Consider the following 25,760-nt stretch of genomic DNA (forward strand, 5'->3'; position numbering starts at 1 on the left):
CTCGGGCTCTCACTTTGGGAGAATCAAGGCGGCCAGCTGCCTCCATGTACTCCGTTCACGGGAAATCAGACAACCCCACGGGCCTTAAATTGCCCCATGTCCCAGCCAAATAACTTCTCAGGTGGGGAGCCAGGGATGTGCCAGATGCCATGGGTCCCCCCCACGAGCCCCCATGCCTATGGGCAGAGGGTCAGGGCCTGAGGCCCAGCCTCCATTAGTGCAGCCAGTGGGGCGGGGATGAGAGCTTCCTGGCAACCCAGGCAGATGCTTCAGGCTGGGGCTCAGACCCAAAACCCATGGCAATTCCTCAAACCCTGTTGCCCGGAGGAGGCGTGACCCTCCGGAGAACATTACAAACTGGGGTGTGGGGGGGCGCAACAGAGGGGAAGACCCAATCCCAGGGGCCCGGGATAGAGTCTGGGATCGGGGTAACACTCTTAGGAGAAGGCTGTGCCCAAGCTGTAGACTGGGACAGACAAGGAGTTGCGTAATGGGGGAAGTGGTGAAGGCAGGAAAGGCGGGTCAGGCAGGGCGGGGTGAGAGGCTGCATTTGTAGCCACAGCTGAGCAGGAGGCTGGTCTCATGGGGACAGGGCAGGAGGCCAGGCCTCAGCCCCACACTCTCTGGGGCTGCCCCCACCACGGACATAGACTCGGAACAACAAGGGGCAGGCGGGGTCTGGCTCTGAGCCCAGGGGGGACCAGGTCACTAGAACCAGGGGCCTGTCCAAGGACACAGAGTGCACCAGGAAGCAGTGCTGGCCCCTCATCACTCAGGGCGTTCACGGTAATACCTCCCGGGGCAGCCCCGGCCCTGCTGAGGCGGGAAGAGGAGAGCACGGGAGCTCCGGCCCCCCGGTCCCAACAATGCACTTCGAGGGCCACTGGCTTTCCCCTCAGACCTGTGCGCACTGAGCCCAGGCCCCCCAGCTTGTTCCACAAGGCGCATCCGTGCACCTCCTGGGTGGAACCCAGTGCACCCTTGCTCGCTGGGCTCAGAAACAGAAGGGTTCAGCGGTCCACCGCGAACTGAAGCTCGAGAGCAGCCGACCCCACTGGCCCCTAGCTCTGCAGGTGCCGCAGCAGGATCTGCATGAGGTCAAAGGTGGTGAAGCTGATGCCCACAGCGATGGGACCCTTGAGCCAGTTCATGCTCAGGCCTTTGTAGAGGCCGCGCACCACGCCCTCCTCCCGCATGATGGTGTGCATCGTGCGCGCGATGGAGGTGCGCTGGTGGCCCGTGACGCCGGCCGTCTGCATGCGCCGCCGCACCACGTCCAGCGGGTAGGAGGCCGACTGCCCGATGAGGCCCGCGCAGGCCCCGAAGATCATGCGCTCAAAGGGGTAGGGCTGCAGGCGGCCACTGTACTCTGCAGGGGAGGAGGGTAGGGGCTGTGAGGGCGATGGGAGGGGGCGCACACCCGTGCACCCCTGCGCCCCGCGCTCACATGCGCCGGCAGTGTCACAGCTGCATTTCAGGACCTGACCGGCTCTTCTGGGCCTTCCCGCCCAGGCCATAGCTTCCCTACTTCCTCACCTACTGGTCCCTTGTTTTCAATCAAATTTGAGAGATAAAAGATTTTTACAAGACAGAAAAGCACAAAGAATCATATAACCAAGTCCTAAGACCAAGAACGAGCTCACACCCAGTCACTCTTGTTTCTCATCTAGTAAAGAAAAAACATCACTCAGTGGGAAGCAGCCGCATAGCACAGGGAGATCAGCTCAGTGCTGTGTGTCCACCTAGAGGGGTGGGATAGGGAGGGTGGGAGGGAGACGCGAGAGGGAGGGGATATGGGGACGTGTGTATACTTATTGCTGATTCACTTTGTTATACAGCAGAAACTAACACACCATTGTAAAGCAATTATACTCCAATAAAGATGCTTAAAAAAAAAAAAAAAAAAGGCTTCCCTGGTGGTGCAGTGGTCGAGCGTCTGCCTGCCGATGCAGGGGACGCGGGTTCGTGCCCTGGTCCAGGAAGATCCCACATGCCTTGGAGCGGCTGGGCCCCTGAGCCATGGCCGCTGAGCCTGTGCGTCCGGAGCCTGTGCTCCGCAACAGGAGAAGCACAACAGTGAGAGGCCCGCGTACTGCAAAAAAAAAAAAAAAACTGGAAAAAAAGAAAACATCACTCATGTCTGGAACCCTCTCCACAGCCCAGCCTGCCTGACAGGCACCCTCCCCTGGGTGCTGTGAGGGCAGGTGGGCTGGAGGGAGGAAGGGGCAGCAAGGGATCACAGGGGTTCTTTAAAAATGTGTTGTAAATTGGAAACTAGGAATTAAAAACAGGGAGATGTCCTACTCACTCAGCAGATTGGCAAAACATTAAAGAACCTGCCGGCACCACCAGGGGTGAGAAGGGGGCAGGGCGCCAGGGCAAGAGCAGTTACTGGAAGAGCAGAGGATGGAGAGTAAAACCAAAAAAACGGGGTCTCACACCCACACAAGGAGAGGAGCTCTTGATGCCAGCTGACCACAGAAAACCCACAAATGGCCTCACGGCGCCCCGACGGGGGACTTCCCCCTCCACTGCTAAAAGGATGGGTCAGAGCCGCACTACCCAGAAGTGTAGGAGGTGACCGCTCACTTGCTTCCCATAACCAGGAAACAGCACAAGGCTTGTTCCCGCTACACAAAAGCGCAGGTAGAAGGGTTTCCAACGGAGTTGAGGGGTGGAGCCCCACCCCTAATAAGGAGGCTCAGGGGAGTGGGGCTGGGGGTTCTGGACAAGGGATCTCAGCTTTACCTGGACCGTTTTCCTTCTCTAACAAAAAACATCCTGGAGCAAATAAGGCAGTTTGTTAATGACGGATCGGACCAGGAGGGGGGAAGTTATGGGTGGGGTTACAATGTTCTTTGTACTTTTCTAGTTTCTCAAAATTACCAAAACACACGAGGGCACTTCCCCTCCGTCTAGGTTTCACCCGTAGGCTTGTGTGCGCACCAGGGGCCTCCAGCCCTCTGGGTGACACTCTGGACTTCACAAGGTTGCTCTCAAAATGAGGCATTAAAGGTCAGGAGTCCAGCTTCCCCGGGGCTGGCCTGATATGTGTCTTCTCATCCAGACCCTGGGCCCCCCGCCTGCCCCTCCCAGGGGACTCTTAGTGCCCCTCTGCCTCCACCCGCCTCCAGCTCTGTGTGACCCGCGGAGGTGCTGCCCGGGCTCCACACTCCTGACCTCTGTGCAGGCTCTTGAGTGTCTCGTAGGTGAAGAAGCTCAGGCCGGCGTAGGGAATGACCCCCAGCACGGTGGGAATGAATCCGTGGTAGAGGGTCTTCAGCCCCTCTTCTCGGGAGATGCGGATGAAGACGTGAAAGATGTTGCTATACCTGCAGGACAGAGCGGGGGGCGGGGGGAGGCCTCAATTCACTAATTCTCGCCTCTTCCCACGTCAGCGGGGACAGGCCTGGATGCTGACCGACAGAACCTCACAGAAGTTCTGGCATTCGAGGGGGCCATGCACGCCCAAGGCCATAGCCACCTTCACCACTGGGATCACGCCGCCGTGCTCAGCGCTTGGCTGTGTCTGCCTCCACATGAACACTTCGGGTTGGATGGAAGCAGAAACTGATCCCCAAGCTAAGAGACCCAATTACGGCCTTTCTGGAACAGCTGTGGAGCCGCACACCCGGCCCGCTCTGCGGTACCGGGGGAGGGGGAGGTAGCAGAGCCTCAGCCCAGCTCTGTCTGCAGCTGGATGTGGAGGCCCAGACCCAAACCCCAGGGGCCCAAGGGAGGGAGCCCACCCGGGGACCCCACTAGACACACAGCCCCCGCTGCTGGTGAAAACGTCGCTGTGCGTGGTAGGACTCACATTTCCTTTGGGGTCACGGCCATCCGTGCCCTGACCAGGTCCAGGGGGTAGGTCAGCGAAGCGGCCGTCGTTCCAGCCAGTGCACCAGCGAGGAGGCGGGGCCAAGGGGGCAGGGCTCTGAAAGAGGGTCGGGGAGAAGGTCAGAGGCCAACGCCCCGGGTGCCTACAGGTCTGGGGGCGGGGAGGGATGGAGGAACGGCACTGGCTGCAAGGAAGCCAGCCGAGGTGAAGCGGGCGGCGCGGGGGAGAGTCTCTGGGTGGATGCCATCTTGAAGTTGCCCTGGCTGCCTCGCCTTTCCCCCTCCTCGTACGAATGAATGAACAACGAGCACCTTCCCTACCCGCTCTGGGGCACAGGTAGGATCAGTGGCCGTCCTGGGACTTAGGTTCTGAGGGGAGACCGGATAAACAAGAGAAGTTCTGAAACGCTGAGCAGGTGGAAGACAGGAGAACAGGGTGATGTAATCGCGCTGAGAGGGTTTTTTTTTGGGGGGGGGCGGGAGGGAGGGCTCACTCTCCGCGGAAGCCGTAGTAGCTGCCCAGTAGGCGCTTGTACTCCTCGTGCGCGCTGAACTGGATGGCGGCGTAGGGCACCACGCGCACCATGGTGGCCGAGTTTCCGCGCCACAGGCTGAGGAAGCCTTCGTTGAGGTAGGTGAAGTAGAGGACCCGGAAGGCCTCCTGGGGGGAGGGCAGGGGAAAGGGGCAATGTCAGAGCCCTCCGTCTCTGCCTGAGCAGTGCCTTTGCTGGCAGAGCGCTGGACCTCCCTGCCCACCTTACGTGGCCCAGCCCTGCGCCTGGGGGGAGCCATCGTCCCCCTCCCCCGCATTCTCTGGGCTCTGCGCTAGGACCCCCGCACGCCCAGCCCCAGTCCTCCGGCCCTGGGAACTGGAAAGCGAGCCAGAGGGAACCAGGCTTGCAGAGCAGGCTCAGAGCCCCACAGAGGGTGCTTTGTTGGCGTCTGGTAGTCTAGCTTTTAAAAATATTCTTCTTTTCCTTTATTAAGAAGGTGACACCTGCTCCGTGTTTAAAAATAAATCAAATATGACAACTGTGACTTTAGACTGTCAAGTCCTCTCACCACTACCCCAAGGATGCGGGGGGGGGGTCTCCCGTCATTCCCAGGGTGGGCTGTGTCCAGGCAGAGCTCAGGGCGCAGATGGGTGGCCTTGGCCCTGGTGCCTGGCAAGGGAGGCCTTGGTCACCCGGCGGGCCTGGAGCTGGCCCGGGGCGGGGGTGGGGGAGAACCAATGGGAAAAAGCACCTTGGCCAGCGCTGCCCCAACCTCTGCCGCCCTCCTCCTCTGCCGCTGCCAGCCCCGCGGGTGGAGCCGAAGGGCCTAGAGCAGGGCCTCCCTGGCCTAGTGGCTCACCTTGGCAGAAAATCTTTTCGAGGACACTGGAAAGAAGCAAAACAAAACACAACAGAGAGTGTGAGATATGAAGGATGGGACCCTCCCCCCAGTCTGCATGACCCCCTCCGCAGGGGTCTGGTCTGAGCATGGGGAGTGAGAGCCTCCCCTGGGAATGCCTCCCCCCCAACCCCTACAAGGGCTGAGGTGGGGGCCTCCGCAGCAGAGTCAGCCTCCTCCCAGGAGCCTCGTCACCGCCCCGGCGGTGTAAATTGGCCCCTGTCCCCATGAGACCGGCTTCTCCCCAGGAGGGGGAGCCCAGCTGCCACCTGACCCCCAGGACAGTGAGGATCTCTGTAGGGGCCTGTGGGAGGACGCACCCCTCCGGGGTTGACACCCAGCAGTCTCCACCCCTGCTGGACCCCACTTCTGCCAGACCCCTTTGGGGGAGGCATCCCAGCCACCAGCCATGTGGGGGTCAGCCAAGGGGCTCTGGCTCCTGCAGGACAAGGCCACGGGGGTGTCTGACATCTGCGGCCTGCCCTCTCTTCTCCACAGCCTGGCCCAGGCAGCCCCAGTGCCCACTCTCCCGCTCTCCAGGGCTGCCTGGCTCACGCCCCTGCCCCCCATCCCCTGCTTCCCAAGCGTCGGCTGTGTTCCCAGGATAGCCTTGCGCTCCCGTCTGTGTGGACGTATGCACACCACCTGCCTTCGGAGTTACACCCAAGCTCCCTGTAGGGCGCTACGCTGAGCATCTGTTCCAGGAACAACACAGCTGCCTGGGTGTGCGTGTGCGTGTGCGTGTGTGTGTGTGTGTGTGTGTGTCGTGGGGAAGGGACGTGTGCTCAGCTGCATGCCCGTCCTTTCCCACGTCAGCTCACTCTTCCACCCCCGCCTCCTCAGGGAGGAGGTTGATATCAATGCTCCTGTTATATGGATGAGGAAACTGAGGCCCAGCAGTCCTCTCCTCCCAAACAGCTGAGGGGCGGGGGTGCCAGGTTGTGACCGTCCTCCTTCCCAGCACCCCTCAGGCACTGGCCACCATCTGCAGGACAGAAAGGCCTCATCTTCAGGGGACCCTGTGCCTGCTCAACCCTAAGAAGGGAGGGAGATGGATTCTTGAACTGTGTCCTCCGCAGCGATATATCCATGTCCTCACCCCCCGCACCTGTGAACACGACCTTAACTGGAAACAGAGTCTTTGCAGATATAATTAAACTGAGGTCACACTAGAGGAGGGTGGGCCCTAATCCAGTGACATGGGTCCTTATAAGAGGAGAGGACCCAGACACAGAGGGGAAGGCAGAGACTGGGGGGAAGCGGCCACAAGCCAAGGATGCCTGGAGCCACCAGAAGCTGGAAGAGGCCAGGAAAGGTCCACCCTCAGGGCCCCAGCAGGAACCAATCCTAGAGACACCTTGAATTTGGACTTTTGGCCTCCAGAAAGTGGGAGAATAAATTCCTGTTCTAAGCTGCCTGGTTTGTGGTACTTTGTGACGTCAGTCCTAAACACTAACAGACTTTCTAAGTGGATTCTGCAGAGGCGTTTTAGAAACCGCTTTGCAGAGCGGTCTGGGGGGCCGTGGAGGGGGAGGAGGGTTGCTTGGCAGCTTCTCTATCGCACGGGATAGATGGACAGGCAGCGTTTACCTTGGAAGATTATTTTGGTTCGGTCCAGGGGAGCTACCGCCGTTTTGGCAAGAGCGCCAGCCAGGGCCCCTGACAGGAGGGAGCTAAGAACTTGCCTGTGATCACTCTGCAAGAAAACACACGAACACGCAGTCTGTCAGAGAGGGAGACGAGGCGTCTGTTCTGCTCGGGAAAGTTTCCTGAGCGTCTACCTTCTCCCCCTGGTCCAGGGCTGACAGACACACAGTGGCCAGAGTGACACAGCCCTGCTAGGCCCTAAGCGTGCTGGGCACGGGCTGAGCCATGGTGGGTCCAGCAGCTACAAAGCCTGGTGGGACACAGTGAAAACCTCCTGGGCCACAGGGACCAACCACATGAGAGGTCATGCACTGGCTGGGCTGTCCCGTGAGGTTCCAAGTTCTCGGAGACGGCCTACGACGGGACGAACTCCAAACATAAGCGTCACCCCTGACCTGTCCTACTTTCAAGCCTTGGTTCCACCCACCACCTGTGTGTGAGGGACTCTCCTGTTGCAGTGTTTCAGGGGAAAGGTTCCTGGTGGTCTGGAGAGTGGGTGGGGCATATTAGGCAAGCAGACCCTGACTGTTCAGCGTGTCTCCTTTCCACAACTTTCTATCAGGACTTCAGGGGCTGGCTGGCATCTGTGGCTCTTCATCCAGCCAAGGCAAGGACGATGGTGACAGATGTGGCTGACCAGCACTGTGCACTCCTGTGGCCAGCCTCAGAGCCAGTGCTTTCCCAAGTCTTCCTGTGGCTCCCCGAGCCCCGGCTCCAACAGCCCTCCTTCTCTAGAGGCCCAGGGAGACCTGAGTTGTCACACAGGAAGCCACCTGCTCATCGGGTTGGAGTCTCCATCCCCGCTGCTGACTCAGCCACAGAACTTTCTGGAAGTGCTCTTCTGGACACGCCCCACATGTCCTCACTCTGCAGCGCGCAAGGCTGGTGAGGAGCAGGTAGCTCAGTGACCCGGGAATCTGTGAAGTCCGCTCGGACCAGGCGCCCTCAGGGGCCTAGAGACACGTGGAGCGGGGCAGGGGCGTGTACAAGCCTTCCCCACTCCCCTCACGGGGCTGCCAGTCCACGGGGGGAGCCAGACATGAACTAACTCTTCAGACAAATGTGTGAAGAATCACCAACCTGGGAGGGGCTATGAGGAGGGGGCTCGGGGCTCCAGGAGAATGCGGGGTGAGGGGTAAGGAACCGAGGTGGAAGGATGAGGTACACCTAACTGCAGGGCGTGTGTGTGTGTGCGCGCACGCGCATGCGTGTGTGACACTCTTAGAGGGGAGGAACGCAACACTCAGAGGCCCCAGTGAGAAGGAGTGCGGGGCCCTGGGGGACCACAAGGAGGGTAGGGTGGCTGACACAGGGAAAGGGACGGGCACAGGGAAGAGAGAAGAGACGAAAGGTGGGTGGGGCTGGACCCCACAGAGTGTGGAGGCCTGACAAGGAGGCTGGTCTTTGCCTAAAGAGAAATGGAGAAGTGTGGAAGGTGAACAGGCTATTTTAACTGGAACCAGAGAAGAGGCAGCTCCTGTGAAACCCAGGATGGAGATGGCAGAGGATGGGACCAGGGGAGGCTGCGAGAGGGGCGGGATGAAGGGGCATTTGGGGGTACAACTGGTAGCCTGGGTCCGAGTGGGCATGGTGGAGTCCAGGGCTGCGCCCCAAGTTTGCTCAGCTCAGCGGGTGGCTCAGGGGGAAGGGCTGGGTCTGTCCACACTCCTGGCCTGAGTCTGGGCTCGGTGCTCCCTTCACCAGCCCAGCTGGCCTCTCCCTCAAAGAACAGAGTCCCGCAGCAGTGTTTTCCCCTCTCAGTTTCTGAGGCCAAGCTTCACCAGGGGGTTCCATCTTCTTGCTTCACAGAGGCCTGTCACGGGGGACCCCTGCCTTTTCTGGGTCACACAGCAAGGTTCTCGTCCTTTGGTCCTATTGGCTTTGAGGGCTGTGGACGCCTGATGCCAGAAGGCTCAGTGGTGTTCCTGGCACCAGCTCCGAGGCCCTGTGCCTCAGTTTCCTCTCTGTGAATCAATGTGGTGATGGCTGACCTCGAGCCACCGTGAGCAAAGGGAATGCCCTAAGGGGAGTCTACGTGCTCTGTGGGCACCAGAAGTGGAGCCGATGTGTACCTTCCATCTCCTTCACCAGGTTACTTCCTGCGCAACCTGTGGTGCTTACAATCACAAAGCGAGCTCTGCACATGGGGAACACACATCCTTAAACCCTAGCTCTCAATGTGGTGCTCCAGGGACATGCTGTGAGCCCACTTCACATGCTTAGTGGAGGAGGCTGCTGCTGCCTTCGGCAGACGCTCCCCCTTTTTTTTTTTTTTTTTTAAAGAGGCATCGGGGCAGCACATAGCTTATTTATTTATTTATTTATGGCTGCGTTGGGTCTTCACTGCTGTGCGCGGGCATTCTCTAGTTGATGACAGTGGGGGCTACTTTTCATTGTGGTGTGCGTGCTTCTCACTGTGGTGGCTTCTCTTGTTGTGGAGCACGGACCCTAGAGCGCGCAGGCTTCAGTAGCTGTGGCACGTGGGCTCAGTAGTTGTGGCGCACGGGCTTAGTTGCTCTGCAACATGTGGGATCTTCCCGGATCAGGGCTCGAACCCGTGTCCCCTGCATTGGCAGGTGGATCCTTAACCACTGCGCCACCGGGGAAGTCCCCAGTGACCTTTTTTTTAAAAAAAAATTTATTTTTTTGGCTGTGTTGGGTCTTCGTTGCTGCACATGGGCTTTCTCTCATTGCAGCGAGTGGGGGCTACTCGTCATTGCAGTGTACGGGCTTCTCACTGCGGTGGCTTCTCCTGTTGCAGAGCACGGGCTCTAGGTATGTGGGCTCAGCAGTTGTGGCACACAGGCTTAGTTGATCTGCGGCACGTGAGATCTTCCTGGCCCAGGGCTCGAACCCGTGTCGCCTGCGCTGGCAGGCGAATTCTTAACCACTGCGCCACCAGGGAAGCCCCCCCAACTGACTCTTAAATGACCACAGCTGGCTTATTCTTTAAAGAGCTTGGCTGGCATAGGCATCACTGAATGGTCAAAGTCTCCATACCCATCATATGGAGAGATCCTGCAAATGAAAAAGGAGGCAGGCAGCCCGACAGAGAGGAAACAGGTGATCCACAGATGGGATCCACACCAGTGGTGACCATCACAAGAAGATGCCTGGCTCCTTAACTAAAGAAATGGGACTTTGCAGAGTGAGCTCCCTGCACTGGGCTGGCCAAGCAGGCCAAGACTGACGTGGGTTGTGCCAGCCAGCGCAGAGGAAAACCGGCGCTGTGTGTGTCCCAGTGCACGTCAGGCACGGGGGCCTTTGCTGGGCGTGTCCGCTTGGCGGGATCCATCGGGCCAGTGGAGAGAAAGCCGTATCTCCCTCACACTCTGACGCGAAGTTCACTCAACTGTGAAGGATGGGTGCCTGCTCTGGGGCTTGCCCCCCACCCCGCCCCCAGCATGGTGACGGTGGCCCCAAGAACCAGTCCTCCTGCCCACCTGGCGTTCCACAGGGAGACTTGGAATTTGGGGAAAGGTCAGGAGGGCCAGAGGATGCTGCTGCTTCAGGCTTTGAGCCCATGGACTTTGAGAACTGCCTGCGGGTGCCTGAGCCAGCCAGGCAGTGAAGGTGGGTTGGTTAGTCCATGTTCTAGGTTCAGCTGGGAGAACTTCTACTGGCTTCTATGGTGAACAAGCACAGGACTGATCCAATTTCTTCTCTTTTTTCTTTTTCTTAAATATTTACTTATTTATTTATTTGGTCAGGCCGGGTCTTAGCTGCAGCGGGTAGGCTCCTGCAGGTGCAGCTTACGGGCTACTTAGTTGCAGCACATGGGCTCCTTAGTTGTGGCATGTGAACTCTTAGTTGCAGCATGCATGTGGGACCTAGTCCCCTGAACAGAGATCGAACCTGGGTCCCCTGCATTGGGAGCGCACGGAGTCTTCACCACCATGCCACCAGGGAAGTCCCTGATCCAATTTCTTTATGAGGGAATAAGGCTTTTGTCTTCAGTTGAAGGGCGTAATCGGAGATGAATTTCAGAGCTGAGGGTAAACTCCCTGGAGCAAGGAGTTCCCCTGCAGCCCACCCCACCTTTGGCTAATTCTTCTGCGTTGGCAAATCTGAGTGAGAAAAGGGGCTCAAGGACACCTTCGACATCCCAGCCAAATTTGGGCGAGGTTTTGGCTTCTTGCCAAGTGCTAGGGCAGCTGGATCCACAGCACAAATGGGGCTATAAAAATGGAATAGGAGGCGGCCTGCATCACCCCCTCACTCCCCGGCCTCGCCCTCAGCGTGTTCGGGGGTGATTTGTAATGCGGTGCGAGTACAGGAGAGGGACTGGGTGAGAATGCCCAATGAGGGGGGCCGGGGTACTTGCCTTTGAAGACACATGAGCGGGCAGGATGGGCTCGGCATCCTCACGCAAACGCACCACGCCTTCCTTCACACCATTACCCATTCCAGGCCTGCTCAGGACGGCGGGAGACTCAGTCCTAGGGAGCAAGAAGGGACGAGGTGAGAATCTGGCCTCCTCCACCAGCCTGGGGCCTCTGATTCATCCTCAAGTGGCCCGATGCCAGCATTGCCCCAGTGGCATGCTTCTCCTAACCTGGCTTCTGTCTCTCTGCAGGATAAAGACACCCGAACCTACATCTGGATGTCAGTCCCCTGACCTGACTGCTTAATCATTTACAAAAGCTCTTCTCATCAGCTCTTTTATTTCATCCTCACAAATGGGCCTCTGAGTCCTCTGTTTTTTTACCCTAGTACCAACTGCCCGGATTGGCTCAGAGAGGTTAAGCTGGCAGCAAGGTCACACAGCAGGAGGCAGGGGCGTGGCAGGGTGTAGGGTGTGGAGGCTGGAGGGCTCCACCTGCCCTGGAGCCCAATGCCCTCTGGGCTTATGCCAGCTTGGACCTGAGACTCCATCCACAGAAATACTTTTAGAAAATTAATCTTTGTCCTACCGTGTGGCTGCCTGCCCTTTGCGGGCAAGTTATAGTAAAGTGTCCTAATACTTGAGGATTCCTCCCTGGAAACCTGTAAGCAGATAAGTTAGGGGGTCCCCGGAGAAAGAGAACCAGGAATGGCTCTCTTGACATAAGAGAAGCCATTTTGGCCCAAGCCATTTTGTGAGCTAAGCCTGGCAGCAATGCTTGCCCTTGAACAGGTCTCGGTAATTAATGATCTAAAGCGAACAAAGGAATGCGGGAACAGAGAAAAGGCAGTCAGACAGTAGTGCAGTGATAAAGCAGAGTCCTAGTTCCTCCTCAAGGGATAGACATAATAATAAATATATCTTTGAGTTCTCTGGGAACTAAGGCCCCCACCCAGGTGGAGGGTGGAATGATGTTGACCCTCTTGACTTCAATCAACCAAAGCTTGGACTCTGTGGACCTTTGCCCCAATTCTATGCTGAATTCTCCTCTGTTCAAGCCCCTTCATGAATATGCATGTACCCTGAGCTTAAAACTTCCCCAATTTTGCTGTTCGGGGAGACACTGCTTTGGGAAAGGTCCCCAGTGTTCCCGTTACTTGCTGAAAGTCATAATAAATCCTTCCTTTTCCCCTCCCCATCTTTGGCTTGGTTGTCTCTATTGGCTTGACACCACCAAGAGATGAACCCAGTTTTCAGGTAACACAGGCTCGTGTCCAAATTTCCTCTTATGAAAGAATGTCTTTTCCTCTTGTAAGGACACCAGTCCTACTGGATCGGGGTCCACCCTAACAACCTCAAGTAATACATCCTTCCTTCTCCCCATCTTTGACTTAGTTGTGTCTATTTGCTTGACACCCACCAAGACGTGAACCCAGTTTTCGGATAACAAACCTACCTTTAACCTCCTAGTGCAGGCGCACTCAAAGCTCAGCCAACCACACGGAGGGGACCAGGAGGAAAAAAGGATGAAGGACTGGTGTCATGGAGATGCCACTGGGCACCGGTATGCTTGGAGGTATCCCTTGCTTTAAAATCACCCAATGAATCAATATGCTTTCCTGTAAAATGATGCAAACGAGGCAGATGCCCCCCTGAGCCAGCTCTGGAAGCCCCTCCTGCCCTCCAGGTCCTCCCAGGCACCTGCTGGTACGGAACATCCTAGGAAGCACAAGCAGGATTCTGTTCCAAGTGGCCTCTGCCGCTGTTTCCTACCTAAAATGGTCCCTGGCTCGGGGATGAACAGCTGCTTCTAAGACGGGGCCAGAAACTCAACGATGAGCCTGGACCACCCTGAGGTGTCAGGCAGGAACCAAAGTCAATGGGACTGTGAAAATGGGACACAAATGCAAATCAAAGAGCTCCTCGTGGCCAAAGCAGGAACGCTGAGCAACAAAATCAATAAAGCAGTGTTGGGATTTGTTTTTGTTTTTGTTTTTTTTTGGCTGCACCAAGGCATGAGGGATCTCAGTTCCCCAACCAGGGATCGAACCCGTGCCCCCTGCAGTGGAAGCACGGAGTCTTAACCACTGGACCACCAGGGAAGTCCCAGAAGTGTTGGACTGTAACCCAAAGTGTAAGATAAATAGCCGAGAGTCCACATGGATATAAATAAATGATTGAATAAATAAATAAATGAGGGAGAAGAGACAAATCTCCCAGGCAGAAGAATCCCAAATAAATTACGCAGATGCTCAGTGCTGGAGGAAGGGAAGCGTAAGCACGACCCCTTAGGTGTGGGCCACGTGGCAACTTCCTTCCAAAGGGCACAGCACAGAAAGGGGGGAAGGGAGTAACCTTACAGTGAGGACACCTGACAGACACCACCTCAGCCACGTGATCAAGGTCAACACCACAGTGATAAGTCACACTGATGGCGCGTGCCCTGGACACGTGTGTGTGTGTGTGTGTGTGTGTGTGTGTGTGTGTGTGTGTGATGAGAAAGGCACTTCCCCTCTGTGGTCCTCTGCTCCAAAGCCCAGTCCAACCATGAGAAAAACACCAGACAAATCCCAACCAAGGGCCAAGGGCCATAGAACACCTGACCAGTTCTCATCAAAACTGTCAAGGTCGTCGAAACCAAGAAAGTCTGAGAAACTATCTTAGCCCAGAGAAGCCTAAAGAGATGTGACGACTAAAGGTAATGTGAGGATCCTGGGACAGAAAAAGCACATTAGGGAAACACTAAGGAAATGTGAATAAACAATGGACTTCAGTTAATAATAATGGATCAGTATTTGTACATCAGTTGTGACCAATGTACCATACCAAAGGAAGATGTTATTAATACGGGAAACTGGGTGTGTGCGGTGGGGGGGAACTCTGTATTACTTTTGCAATTTTTCTATAAACCTAAAACTGCTCACAGACAAACAAACAAACAAAGAGAAACTAGGCCTTAGGGATCTTTTCCAGCCAGTGGCTGGGGTGTCAGTCTGTGGAGGACACTGTGACTCTATCACCCTCCATGCGTCCGGCTGCTGCTCAGTGGCACCCCCAACACTCTGGACCCCGGGGGACTGTCCTCACACCTGGGCACCCGGATGCAGATGGTGCAGCCTTTCTTTGTTTCTTCTGGCTGCGCTTCGCAGCATGTGGGATCTTAGTTCCCCGACCAGGGATCAAACCCATGCCCCCTGTGCCCCCTGCAGTGGAAGTGCGGAGTCCTAACCACTGGACCGCTGGGGAATTCCCAGTGTGGCCTTTCTTAGGGCTGGGTCAGGCATGGTAAATGTGGACACGTTCTGCAAAACTGCCCTCCTGAGAAAGGATCCAGCCCTTTAGTCCTGGCCTCATAGTCTAGAGTCTGAGCACTTGCCTCCCTCCCTCCCCTGGCCCCGGCCCAGGGCCTGCCCTGGGAGCTCTGCAGAGGGCTCAGACAGAGCCTGGGTGTGGTGGATGCAAACAGAAACAAAGGCACCACACAAACCAGTGCAGACCTACAAAAGCGTGTCACTGCAGGTGACAGAGCGCCAAGGCTGAGTCCCGGGAAGGCACCTGCAGGGGGCTGAATGGTGGCCCCCCCCACCCCCGCCCCAAGACATGTCTCCCTGGAATCTGTGAATGTGGCATTATTTGAAAAAAGCCTTCACAGATGTAATTAAGGTAAAGATCTAGAGATCCTTACCCTGGATGAGGGTAGGTCCTAACAACAATGACAAGTGATCTGATAAGAGACAGAAGAACAGATACAGGCAGGGAGGCCGTGTTTAGACAGTGGCAGAAATTGGAATGATACACACAAGCCACAAGCCAAGGAACACACAGAGCATAAAAGCTGGAAGAGACAAGGAGGAATCTTCCCCTAGAGCCTTAGGAGTGGCTCTACAGGAGGATTAATTTGGGATTTCTGACCTCCACAACTGTGAGAGAGTAAACTTCTGTTGTCTCAAGACAGTTGGTGGCGAAAGGAATCTAAGATCCTTTCTGGAGGAGAAGCTGGGGTGCCTCAGGCCCCCCAACCCCAAGCAGAAGGGGCAGCCAGAGTCTGCAAGCTGCTTCCCTCAGGGCCCGGTGCCTCCAGGAAGCTCTCCAGGATTGCAGGGCGAAGAGAAGGAGATTCCTGTCCTGGGGCAGTGGTGGGGTTGGGGGTGGGGGAGGTCTCAAGTTTTTGCCTCTTAGGCCAAAGGCTATTTTCCTAGGAAGTAAAGAGCTCTTTGCCCTTTCATAAACAAAAACAAAAAAACTCAAGACAAACGCAAACAGCCGGGTCACTGGGAAGGAAAAAAAATAACTTAAAAACATGACAGGTACCAGACTGCACTCATAATGAGAAAAGCGCGTTTAACCTTTGGTGGGGGGCTGTTGGCATGTGTGGGGACAGTAATGCAACTGGTAGATGAGAATGAGGCAGACTGCAGGGAGCATCTCTCTGCAGGTGATTTAGCAGACGCCTTGGAATGTGTGCTGTGCCCCCAGACAGGTGAGCATGAAGCCTCATGGGCCAGTAAGGCCACAGCCAGGTGCTGGTCCCAGTGAAGGTATGAAGGTCTGGATGGGAAGCTATGGGGGAGCGAGGAGAGGGGGACAGGGAGAATGTGTGACCTAAGCCCTCACAGGAGGACGCCACCCAGCCTGTCACTAATGAGTGAACCTACCTGAACCCAGGTGGGAGGCTGTCCCGATGCAAAGACTGGAAGCAGACCAGGTGTTTATAGAGTGCTGTCAACAGTGATGGGGGGCTTCCCTGGTGGCTCAGTGGTTAAGAATTTGCCTGCCAGTGCAGGGGACACGGGTTCGAGCCCTGGTCCGGGAAGATCCCACATGCCGCAGAGCAACTAAGCCCGTGCGCCACAACTACTGAGCCTGCACTCTAGAGCCCATGAGCCACAACTACTGAGCCCGTGAGCCACAACTACTGAGCCCGTGAGCTGCAACTACTGAAGCCCGTGTGCCTAGAGCCCGTGTTCCGCAACAAAGAGAAACCACCGCAATGAGAAGCCCGCGCACCGCAACGAAGAGTAGCCCTCGCTCGCCGCAACTAGAGAAAGCCCGCACGCAGCAATGAAGACCCAACGCAGCCAAAAATAAAATAAATAAATAAATAAATTTATTTTAAAAACCCCAAAGAAACAGTGATGGGGACTCTCCATACAGGGCAGGAGATAAGGGCGCGGAGGGAGCCTGACTGTGGATGTGCGCACTTTCCAGCAGTTGGCATTTTGCCTCCCGCCACTCACCTCTTCAAGAATAACAGAGGACACAACCCACGTGTGGCTGACCCAACCCCCACTGTGCCCTTCCCAGGTCAGAGCCCCTCCCCCTGCACTCAGGCACCCCTGCCATGCCCCCTACTGGCTTCCTTCCCCCAAACTGCCACAAGGTTCTGAATTTACCCCCCAACCTGCCCCGAGAGGCCTCCCTCACTGAGATGGGGTTCCCACTGCCCACACAGCAGTGGACACAACTGTCCATACTCAGGACAGTTGCCAGGCTCCCTCTGCCACCAGCGTGGGGTCACTGTGCCTGGGACTTCTCCGTGCCCAGCCCCCCAGGTCGGGCCCCCTTATCTGTGCCCAAGAACATGGGCTCTTTTGAGTGTTGTCTGGAGTCCATCATTGGTCACATGCTGACCAACAGCCCACGTGGCTGAGGGTGAGGCCCAGAGTATATGGAGGGTGGCCTCAGCTGGCGCTTGAAACTCTGAGGCCAGAGCCCCCTCCCTCCCGACTTCCTCCAGCCCCTGCGGCCCCTGCTGCCTCCCTCTCTCCAGGGCGAGAGGCCTGGGCTCTGCACCAAGGCAGGCAACTGGGCCAGATGGTTTCTCCACATTCTTTTGTTTCTATTGTACCTCGTCCCTTCTGTTGTTGCCAGTAATACCGAATTTTTTTTAAAATTATATTTATTTATTTATTATTATTATTTTTTGGCTGCGTTGGGTCTTCGTTGCGGCATGGGCTTTCTCTAGTTGAGGTGAGCGGGGGCTGCTTTTCGCTGCTGTGCGCAGGCTTCTCATTGCGGTGACTTCTCTTGTTGCAAAGCACAGGCTCTAGGCGTGTGGGCTTCAGTAGTTGTGGCACGAGGGCTCAGTAGTTGTGGCTCGCGGGCTCTAGCGCACAGGCTCAGTAGTTGTGGTGCATGGGCTGAGTTGCTCCGCGGCATGTGGGATCTTCCTGGACTGGAGCTCGAACCTGTGTCCCCTGCATTGGCAGGCGGATTCTTAACCACTGCGCCACTGGGGAAGTCCCTCTTGTTCTGTTTTTGTTTTTTTACCCGGCTCTGCCCCGACCCTGTTGGCCTTGTCTTGTCTGAAATAGCAGAGGCTGCTGGATAAGCACCTTCTTCAATAACGCCCTGCCAAGAATTCTGGCTTCACAGCTGTAGGGGTTATGTGAGGTCTTCCGGAGTTCATGTCCACCCAGGACCTCAGGAAGTGACTTTATTTGGAATAGGGTCTTTCAGGTATTATTAGTCAAGGATATCAAGATGAGATCACCTTGGGGACTTCCCTAGTGGTCCAGTGGCTAAGACTCCATGCTCCCAGTGCAGGAGGCCCGCGTTCGATCCCTGGTCAGGGAATTAGATCCCACAACTAATCCCACAATTAGCCGCAACTAAAAGACCCTGCATGCTTCAACAAAGACCCCATGTGCTGCGACTAAGACCCTGTGCAGCCAAAATAAACAAACAAACAAATTAATTAATTAAAAAGATGAGATCAGGGCTTCCCTAGTGGCGCAGTGGTTGAGAGTCCGCCTGCAGATGCAGGGGACGCGGGTTCATGCCCTTGTCCGGGCAGATCCCACATGCTACGAAGCAGCTAGGCCTGTAAGCCATGGCCACTGAGCCTGCGCGTCCGGAGCCTGTGCTCCGCAATGGGAGAGGCCACAACAGTGAGAGGCCCGCGTACCGCAAAAAAAAAAAAAAAAAAAAAAAAAAGATGAGACCATCTTGGATTTGGTGGACCCTAAATCCAATGATGGGCGTCCTTATAAGAGGTCTCACACACACACACACAGGGAAGAAGTCCATGTGAAGATGGAGGTGGAGACTAGGGTGACGTGGCCAACAAGCCAAGGAACTCAAGGACTGCCTCTGGCAGCCACCAGAGACGGGGAAAGATTCTCCTTCAGGAGCCCCAGTAGGAACCGACCCTGCTGTCTTAGTCAGTTCTGGCTGCTGTGACAAAACACCACAGGCTGGGTGGCTTATAAACAACAGAAATATATTTCTCACGGTTCCGGAGGCTGGGAAGTCTAAGGTCAAGGTGCCAGCAGCTTTGGTGTCTGTTCAGAATGCTCTTCCTGATTCACAGATGGTGGCCTCTCTGTGTCCTCACATAGCACAAGGAGCAAGGGGGTTCTCTTGGGCCTCCTTTATAAAGCCATTAATCCCATGCATGAGGGCTACACCCTCATAACCGAATCATCTCCCAAAACCCCACCTCCTAATACCATCACACTGGGGATTAAGTTTCAACATATGAATTTTAGGGGAGACGCAAGCATTGAGTCTATAGCACCGGCCGACACCTTGATTTTGGACTTCTGAACCCCACAACAGGGACAGAATAAACTTCTGCTGTTTTAAGCCACCCAGCCTGAGGTTATTTGTTATGGAAGCCCCAGGAAACTAATACAGCAAGAGTCTGAGACCAAGGCCCCCCAAGTGTGTACTGTCCCTTGGCTAGTGGCCTGCCCATGATCCCGAGGTCACTGCACCTCTCTCTGGACCTCACAGGTTGCCCAGCTGGCAGAACTTCAACAGAAAACCTGGCTTCTCCTGATCTTTGTTGAGACCCTGGAACCCAAGCACTCAGCTGCAGCAAAAGGTATTCAGTGAAGAAAACAAATGTTGACAAGCATATTTTAAAAATAGCACAGGGACCAGGGAGGGGCCACTGGGGGAACATTCTACTTCTCAAACTGGGTGGTGGTTTCGTTATTCTTTCTACCGTCTTTCTTTTCATGCACACATTACATACTTGTATTATTAAGAACTATTTCACACTTAAAATAAAAAATACAATGCATTTTTAAAAGAGCTGGCTTGCAAAACCCAAACAAGCTAATAGCTCTGATCATCTCAATATTCCTCTAATGTCTAATTGTCAAAATAGAAGAACCAAAAAACGGGATGACACATGGGAAAAGGCCTGCCCTCAGTCTGATGACGCCCTCCACCTGGCACCAATAGTGGGAAATCACTGACAACTCAAGAAAATCTCAAGACAACTTCTCAAATAGATTTAACATCTGACTTGTCTCAATCTCATCTGACACCTTCCTTCTTTTGCCGGATCCCGGTGCTTAAAAAAAAAACAAAAAACAGAGCAACAGCCAACTTCTCAGACCTCCCCTCCTGGGACTCCAGGTGACGCCTGCATCTCCTTCTCTAGAAGGACCGCCTCCCCTCCACCCCAACCCCCAAGGTTTCCTTCAGAGCTCTGCAGAGGAGGGACTCAAATATTTCTTGGACTGAGCTTTAGACTCTGGAAGAGAAACAGAAATCTAATGTTTAATCACCACTCCCATGGGCCAGAACACCTCAGAGACAAGATAAGAAGACTGGAGAGAGCAGAACACTTGATAATAACCGTCCTGGCTGCTGGGGGAGGAAACAGGCATTCCAACTTCACAGCTGAGAGAATACTGATGACAGCACAGCCTCCACAGAGGAACATTAACCATTTAAATGGACACGCGCTTTCGCCTGGCCACTCCTAGGAAGTTGCTGCAGTTGGATGTTACACTCCATGAAGACAGAGAGGTTTCCACGCGTCTGTGCACTGCTGGAGCCCCACACACGTTTACTACATATTTGCTCATGCAAAATTCTATCTATCCATTGCAGCTCGGTTTGTAAAAGCGAAACACCAGCAACAACTTAAACAGCCATCAGTAAGGGACTTGTTTTAAAATCACTCACCCTTTTGGCAAAATTTGATACAAATTTACCAGTGGTTTAAAAGGGGTGGTGAGGGGGAATATGCACATCTTCCCCACAACCATAGACTATCTCTGGAAGGGAACATTATCATACAGGAGAAACTATTAACAATGAGGGCCTCCAGAGGGGGATGGGGAACCAGCGTGGGGAGACCTGCCTGTTTTTTACTGTTATGCCCTTTTGTACTGTTTGATTTTATTTATTTTTTTACCATGTACATCAATGACCTTGTCAAGGTTTATTCATACATTCGCACGTGTGTGTGTATATATATAATATATGCATGTACATACGTATATATAAAATGTGTGCATGTGTATATATGTACATATATATATGCATATACATACACATACATACACACACATTTTAAATGACTCCTTTTGAATTTGGACAGAAAACCCCAATGGCTTCAGTTTCTGAAGCCGAAGGTGACAAGACCCTCCAGAACATTCCAGCACCATCTTTGCAGGGAGAGACAGGAGAGGGATAAGAAGTACTATGCAAGCGTTACAGGAAACGGCATGTTATTGCTTTTTTAACAGTAAAGCCACCAGCCTCTTTCCATACTGCACACTTGCAAATCACCCTCCAGGGAACTTGAAAAGTTCCAGAAAAATCTTTATCCCCAGCACCATGCCAGGCTCCAGTTTTGCAGTTTGTGTCTAAGCGGCTGAAACATTAGCTCTCTCACTCTGAAGAGTGTTGCCTTACTCTCTCGGTTTATCAGCTTTAAGTCCCCAGGAGCTCTCCCGGGTCAGTGAGGGGCCTCAGTCTGTAAGAGCTGGGCCAGAGGGTGGAAGCCCAGCAAACCCCACCACCCCAGGCGACCCTACCAGCTGGGCCTGCGGCACCCTAGGTGTTGAAGCCCAGCTGCCACAGGGCCCCCGTCTCCACCAGCCCCAGGGCTCTGAGACACGTGTTCAGAAAGCGACCAGGGGCCGCCCCTTCCAGCTCAGCCTTTCCCGACCCAGTCAAAGACAGGACTCCTGAGGAACAGCTGCAGGGAGGAGTCCCCTCCCCTCCCCTCCCCTCCCCTCCTCTCCCCTGCCAACCCCTCAGAGATAAACACAACAGATGGGCAAAAGTGGAGGAGGTCCGCAGAGAAGGGTCAGCAGCAATGCTCAGGAAGGGGTGGGCAATGCCACCCCAATTCAAATCGCTTTAGGTTTATTGCTGGTAAAATGGAGATAATTCCGGTTTTGTGTGGCCCATGGGATTATTCTAAGCCCCGAAATCACTTTATAGACTGTGATAAGTGAAAAGATAACATCTGGGTGCGCTTTTCCTTGGGGGGGGGGTGGAGGTTGCAATGATTCTGAGATAGCAAGGCTTGGGTGAATGTTGGAAAACCTGGATTACGGAGGGGGCACAAACACAGGTGAATGTGGAAGAAAGTACAGGTGGGTGCACAGACTGGGGATGTTCGAGTCAGAGGGGGTTGCCAGGGGTACTGGGCAGGCATGTGCATGTGTGGAGGGAGTACCTGAGGGCACTGACCCAGATTACTTAAGGTGGGGGGCAGTGAGAGGGTCCCAGACTTGGCTGTGAGAAAAGCCAGCGAGGGGATAGGAACAAGCACAGATGTGAGTGGGGGACGGTGAGTCTGGGGTCACAGGCTCAGGTGTTGGGTGTGGAGGTGCAGGCCCAGGTGTGGTGGCGCGGGGACCGGGTGTGTGTGTGTGAGGATGCCCTGTGGTGTGGGGCTGTCATCGTGGGGAAGTCTCAAGCGACGTGTCGGTGGGTGTTCATGTGCGGGGGCGCGGTGTCAGGTGTGTGAAGGGGAATGTAAGTGCGGGCACAGAGTCAGATGCGTGTAGGGGTGCAGAGTTAACTGTGCGAGGCGCCTGGGGGCGCGGCCCCAGGGGTGTGGGGGATGTCAGCGAGGCGGACAGTCTCAGGTGTATGAGGGGAGATGTCAAAGAGAAGGGATGTGGTGTCAGGTATGTGTGGGCTGACGGAGAGAGGCTCCGATCCGGCTGTGGGAGCCCCAAGGGGGCACCAGACTAGCGGTGTTGGGGGCGGGGGGGGGAGGCTTTAACCTCTCCCAGTCCCCGCGATGCTGCTGTCACGCCCCGCCTCGTCCGCCCCCGCCCCGGGCCCATGACAGCAATGGGCCTCGCCCTAGGTCGGCCCGAGGGGCGCGGGCCCCCTCGACGCCTGCGCCGCCCCGCGCCCCGCGTGCCCCCTCACCGACTGGGACGTGTCGCTACCGCCGCTGCCGCCGCCGCCACCTCCAGCCGCCACAGCCCCGCCTCGCGCACCCTCCGCGCGCGCCGCGGGAGGGGTCCACGCCGTACTCCGATTGGCTGCGTGCTGGCCAACCATCTCTGGAGACAGCTGAGATTGGTAGACATGAAGCGGACGGGCAGCTCCTGAAGCCAATCATTGAGGAGAAGAGGCGGGGCTATCGGGAGACACAGTGGGTCCCCAGGGTGGTCCTGCTGGGCGCGAGGTGCTGGGAGGCTAGGGCCTGGAGGCGGGCGAAGATTGGAGCTTTGGAAGAAGACGGGCATCCCTGATGACCAATCGCTGCGGAGTAAGGGCGGGGCTCCGAAGAAGCTGGCGCTACTGGCGCAAGAGGAACGGAGGGCGTAGCCCGGAGAGCGACGGAGATTGGCTACGATGCGAAAGACGGGCAGGGCCGGCGGCCAATCGTAGGGGCTGTGCGCCCTGGCCAAGACTTGGAGCAAACGAGGTGCAGAGTTTGGCCGTGAGCGCGGTGGCCGGAGGTGGCCTCGGGGGTCACGTGCAGGGTCCCCTGAGGCTGTGGCGAAGTCAGACCCTCGGGCCACCCAACGCAGAAGCAGGACCTCCAACTTGGGCCCTGAGCTTGGCCATCACGGCTGAAGCACTCGTGGATAATTCTTCATCTCCTCACTACCCGCTGTTCCCCTGCAAATGATACGGAGAGGGCAGAGACTCGCTGGAGGTCACTCAGCTGCAGCTCCGGGTAGTGCGAAGACGTGGAAATAGGTGGAATCCTACTCACGCACTTTGTGATTTTCTGGAAATGTTTGACTTCTCCGAGTTCAAGCTTTCTCCTCCACAGGATCAAATGACCTCCCTGTCGGAACCACCTCCCTGCTAAGCCTTTGGTGAATTAACCGAATCCCAACCACAAGCCCATGAGGTCAAAGAGACCACTGGCCCCACTTTACAGAAATCAGAGCACAGAGAGGTCAAGTTCCTTGCCCCTTGTCACACTGCAGTTCAGCAGGCCCAAAGTAGCCTGCTTTTTGGAAAAGGGGTAAGGCAGTGTCGGACCACAGCCACTGGGGCCCTGAGTGACTAGGGTTTGAATACTTGTCCAGCCACTGTCTGACTGCATAGCCTTGAGCAAGGCATTTATGAGCCTCAGTTTCCTCACGGGACAATGATTCCTACACCTTCATCTTTCCTTTCTGGGGCTTCACCCCTGGGAGAATTTATATTCCAGCCCTCACCTTGACCTTCTGGTGAAAGCCTTTGACCCTCTGCAGGTCACATCTGACCTGTGAGGCCCAGCTTTTCTGTGAGGTGCGGGGTCATGGGATTCTTTGCAGATAGGGAGGCAGCTGCTGTCCAGTGCTAGGCTGTGTCATTGGCACCTCCCCCAAGCCTACCCTGTTCTCTGACTCACCAAGTGCTAGGGCAGAGAGGATTACATATGTTCCCAGATACTGGCTCTTATTTCCTCTAGGTGTGGGCTGGGGTTGGTGGAGATCAAGTTCAGAACCAGGGAATCCTGAGAGGGAGCAAGGCTGAGCTAGGCCCTAATAATGGCTCACATTTCAGGGCTGTGCAAGCCCCCTGCTAAGTGCATAATCTATAACTTCTCAAAGGGCCCCTGTGAGGAAACAATGGGGGGCTCACAAGTGGGAGTCACTAGCCTGGGGCTGCCATCTGCCTCCTGATATTCCCAGGATATTCCCACCTGAGCCTCCTCTCAAATATCTCCCAACTTGGCTTCCCTGCAACTTCCAGGCCCTGGTCTCCATTCTGCCCTCTGGAGAAGAGGAGGAGCTGACTGCTGAACACCTACTGGGTGTCAGGTTTTTGCTGAGCCAGGCACTTCTCAAATACCATCTCATGACCTGACTTCCAGATAGGGGTGATGGTGCCCACTTTGCAGATGGGAAAACTGAGCTTCATGCAACCACTGTTTCTTGCTGGAAGGGCCTGGGGCTGGGCTTGAATCCCTGCTCTTCCTGACTAAGCTGGCCACAGGACCTTCAGCAAGTGACTCAAACTCCCTGCCTCAGTTTCTCCAAGTAGCTCCCAGGGTTGATGGGAGCATTAACGAAATGAATGGAAGCAAACCACAAACATGTTGGTCTACAGCAAGTGCTTGCTGAGTGTTGGTTGGATAAACTGTTCTTTTCGGGGCCTCTGTTTCCCTCTCTAAATAGCACTTGATGGAATGTAGACACAGACCAACTATGGGCGTGGTTTGCCACCCAAAGAGGGAGATACTTATACTGGAGGAGTCCCCACCTACAGCACCCACCTGCCAGGTCCTGTGAGGGAGGCAGTAAGCTCCTGGAAGGTCTCACAGTACCCCCAGGGACAGTGCCAACTGAGGCCAAGTGTCAGGCAGTGGCCCAGCACTGGGCTGCCTCTCCTGATGGTGCCAGTGGCGCTGGCTGGGCTCTGGCTTCTGTTCACTCATCAGCAAGCTGGTGCTGGCCAACCTCCCTGCCACCTCCCAACAATGGCAGGCAGTGCCTCTTGGCATCAGCAACTGACACCCCCCACCATGGGCACCTCGGCTGTACCTGGCGAGGGTGCCCAGGGGATTCCAGCTTTTCCCTGGGCAGGACACTGACTCTCTGCACCGCCAGTTCCCGCTACTTCTCAGGAATCCCAGGAATCATCTGACAAGACGGCCGTGAGCCAGGCCTGGGCACGGTGACAGGGCTTAATCAACCGAGGCTAGAGAGCCATTTGCCCAAGGTCATGTTAGCAACGCTGGCAACAGAGGAGGGGCATGGAGGCAGGCCGAGCCTGGTTCTCATCCCATATCGGCCCCTTGAATGCCGACGAGTCTGTTTCTCATCTGGAAAATGGGGTTCACAGGCCCTGCCTCTCAAATGTGTTCACAGTGAAAAAGCAACAGTGTTCCTTTCCCAGGATGCTGGGCCCTTCCCTGGCTGGAGGGACACATCCTTGACAGAGACGACAGTCGAGACTAACTGGTTCAAAGGCAGCCTCACTTAGCCTCCCAGAGGCTGAGGGGTCAGCCCCTCCTTGAAAAGCACACAACAGTAGAGGCAGGACTGAATGTGCTGACCCCTCCCTTGTAGCCGTTTCCCCCTTAGCCCATGCTTCCGTGTCAAAAACAAGGACAGGACGGCAAGCACTCGAGTGCTCTGTGCCAGGCACCCCCTGAACCAGGCCTTGCTGTGGCCCTGTGCAGTGACACACGTAGCTCATTTCCAGGTGAGGAGGCAGAGGCTCACCTGAGGTGGCAGAGGAGGGCCTGGAACACAGGCCTGGCAGACCTCAGTGAAATGTGGGGTCTTCAGCTGAAGGCGGGGCCTCACCCAGCCCAGGGATGTCCAAACAGGCCCTGACCCACGCCCGCTGAAGACACCCTCAGGCAAGGTGGGGAGGACTGATAAGCAGGAGCCAC

The 25,760-nt window shown here is 55.6% G+C and overlaps 1 protein-coding gene across 2 annotated transcripts; it reads right to left on the reverse strand.

Annotated features, from left to right (window-relative positions):
• Positions 1-1,061: 1,061 nt before the first annotated feature.
• SLC25A42 (solute carrier family 25 member 42) lies at positions 1,062-22,398 on the reverse strand (the record flags this gene model as incomplete). 2 transcript variants are annotated; one of them, XM_082835708.1, is made up of 8 exons in its annotated part: positions 22,340-22,398; positions 11,201-11,315; positions 6,820-6,925; positions 5,191-5,216; positions 4,332-4,498; positions 3,818-3,934; positions 3,181-3,332; positions 1,062-1,369 (listed from the first exon to the last, which is right to left on the reverse strand). In XM_082835708.1, exons 2-8 carry the CDS (start codon positions 11,279-11,281, stop codon positions 1,062-1,064), a joined length of 957 nt encoding a protein of 318 aa, XP_082691834.1. In that variant the 5' UTR covers positions 11,282-11,315; positions 22,340-22,398. The 2 variants fall into 2 exon arrangements, with proteins under 2 accessions (XP_082691834.1, XP_082691835.1); XM_082835709.1 differs by lacking the exon at positions 22,340-22,398 and adding an exon at positions 12,657-12,768.
• Positions 22,399-25,760: the final 3,362 nt, after the last annotated feature.

The sequence above is a fragment of the Leucopleurus acutus genome (genome assembly GCF_964270905.1).
Source record: "Leucopleurus acutus genome assembly, chromosome: 3".
NCBI lineage: Eukaryota > Metazoa > Chordata > Mammalia > Artiodactyla > Delphinidae > Leucopleurus > Leucopleurus acutus.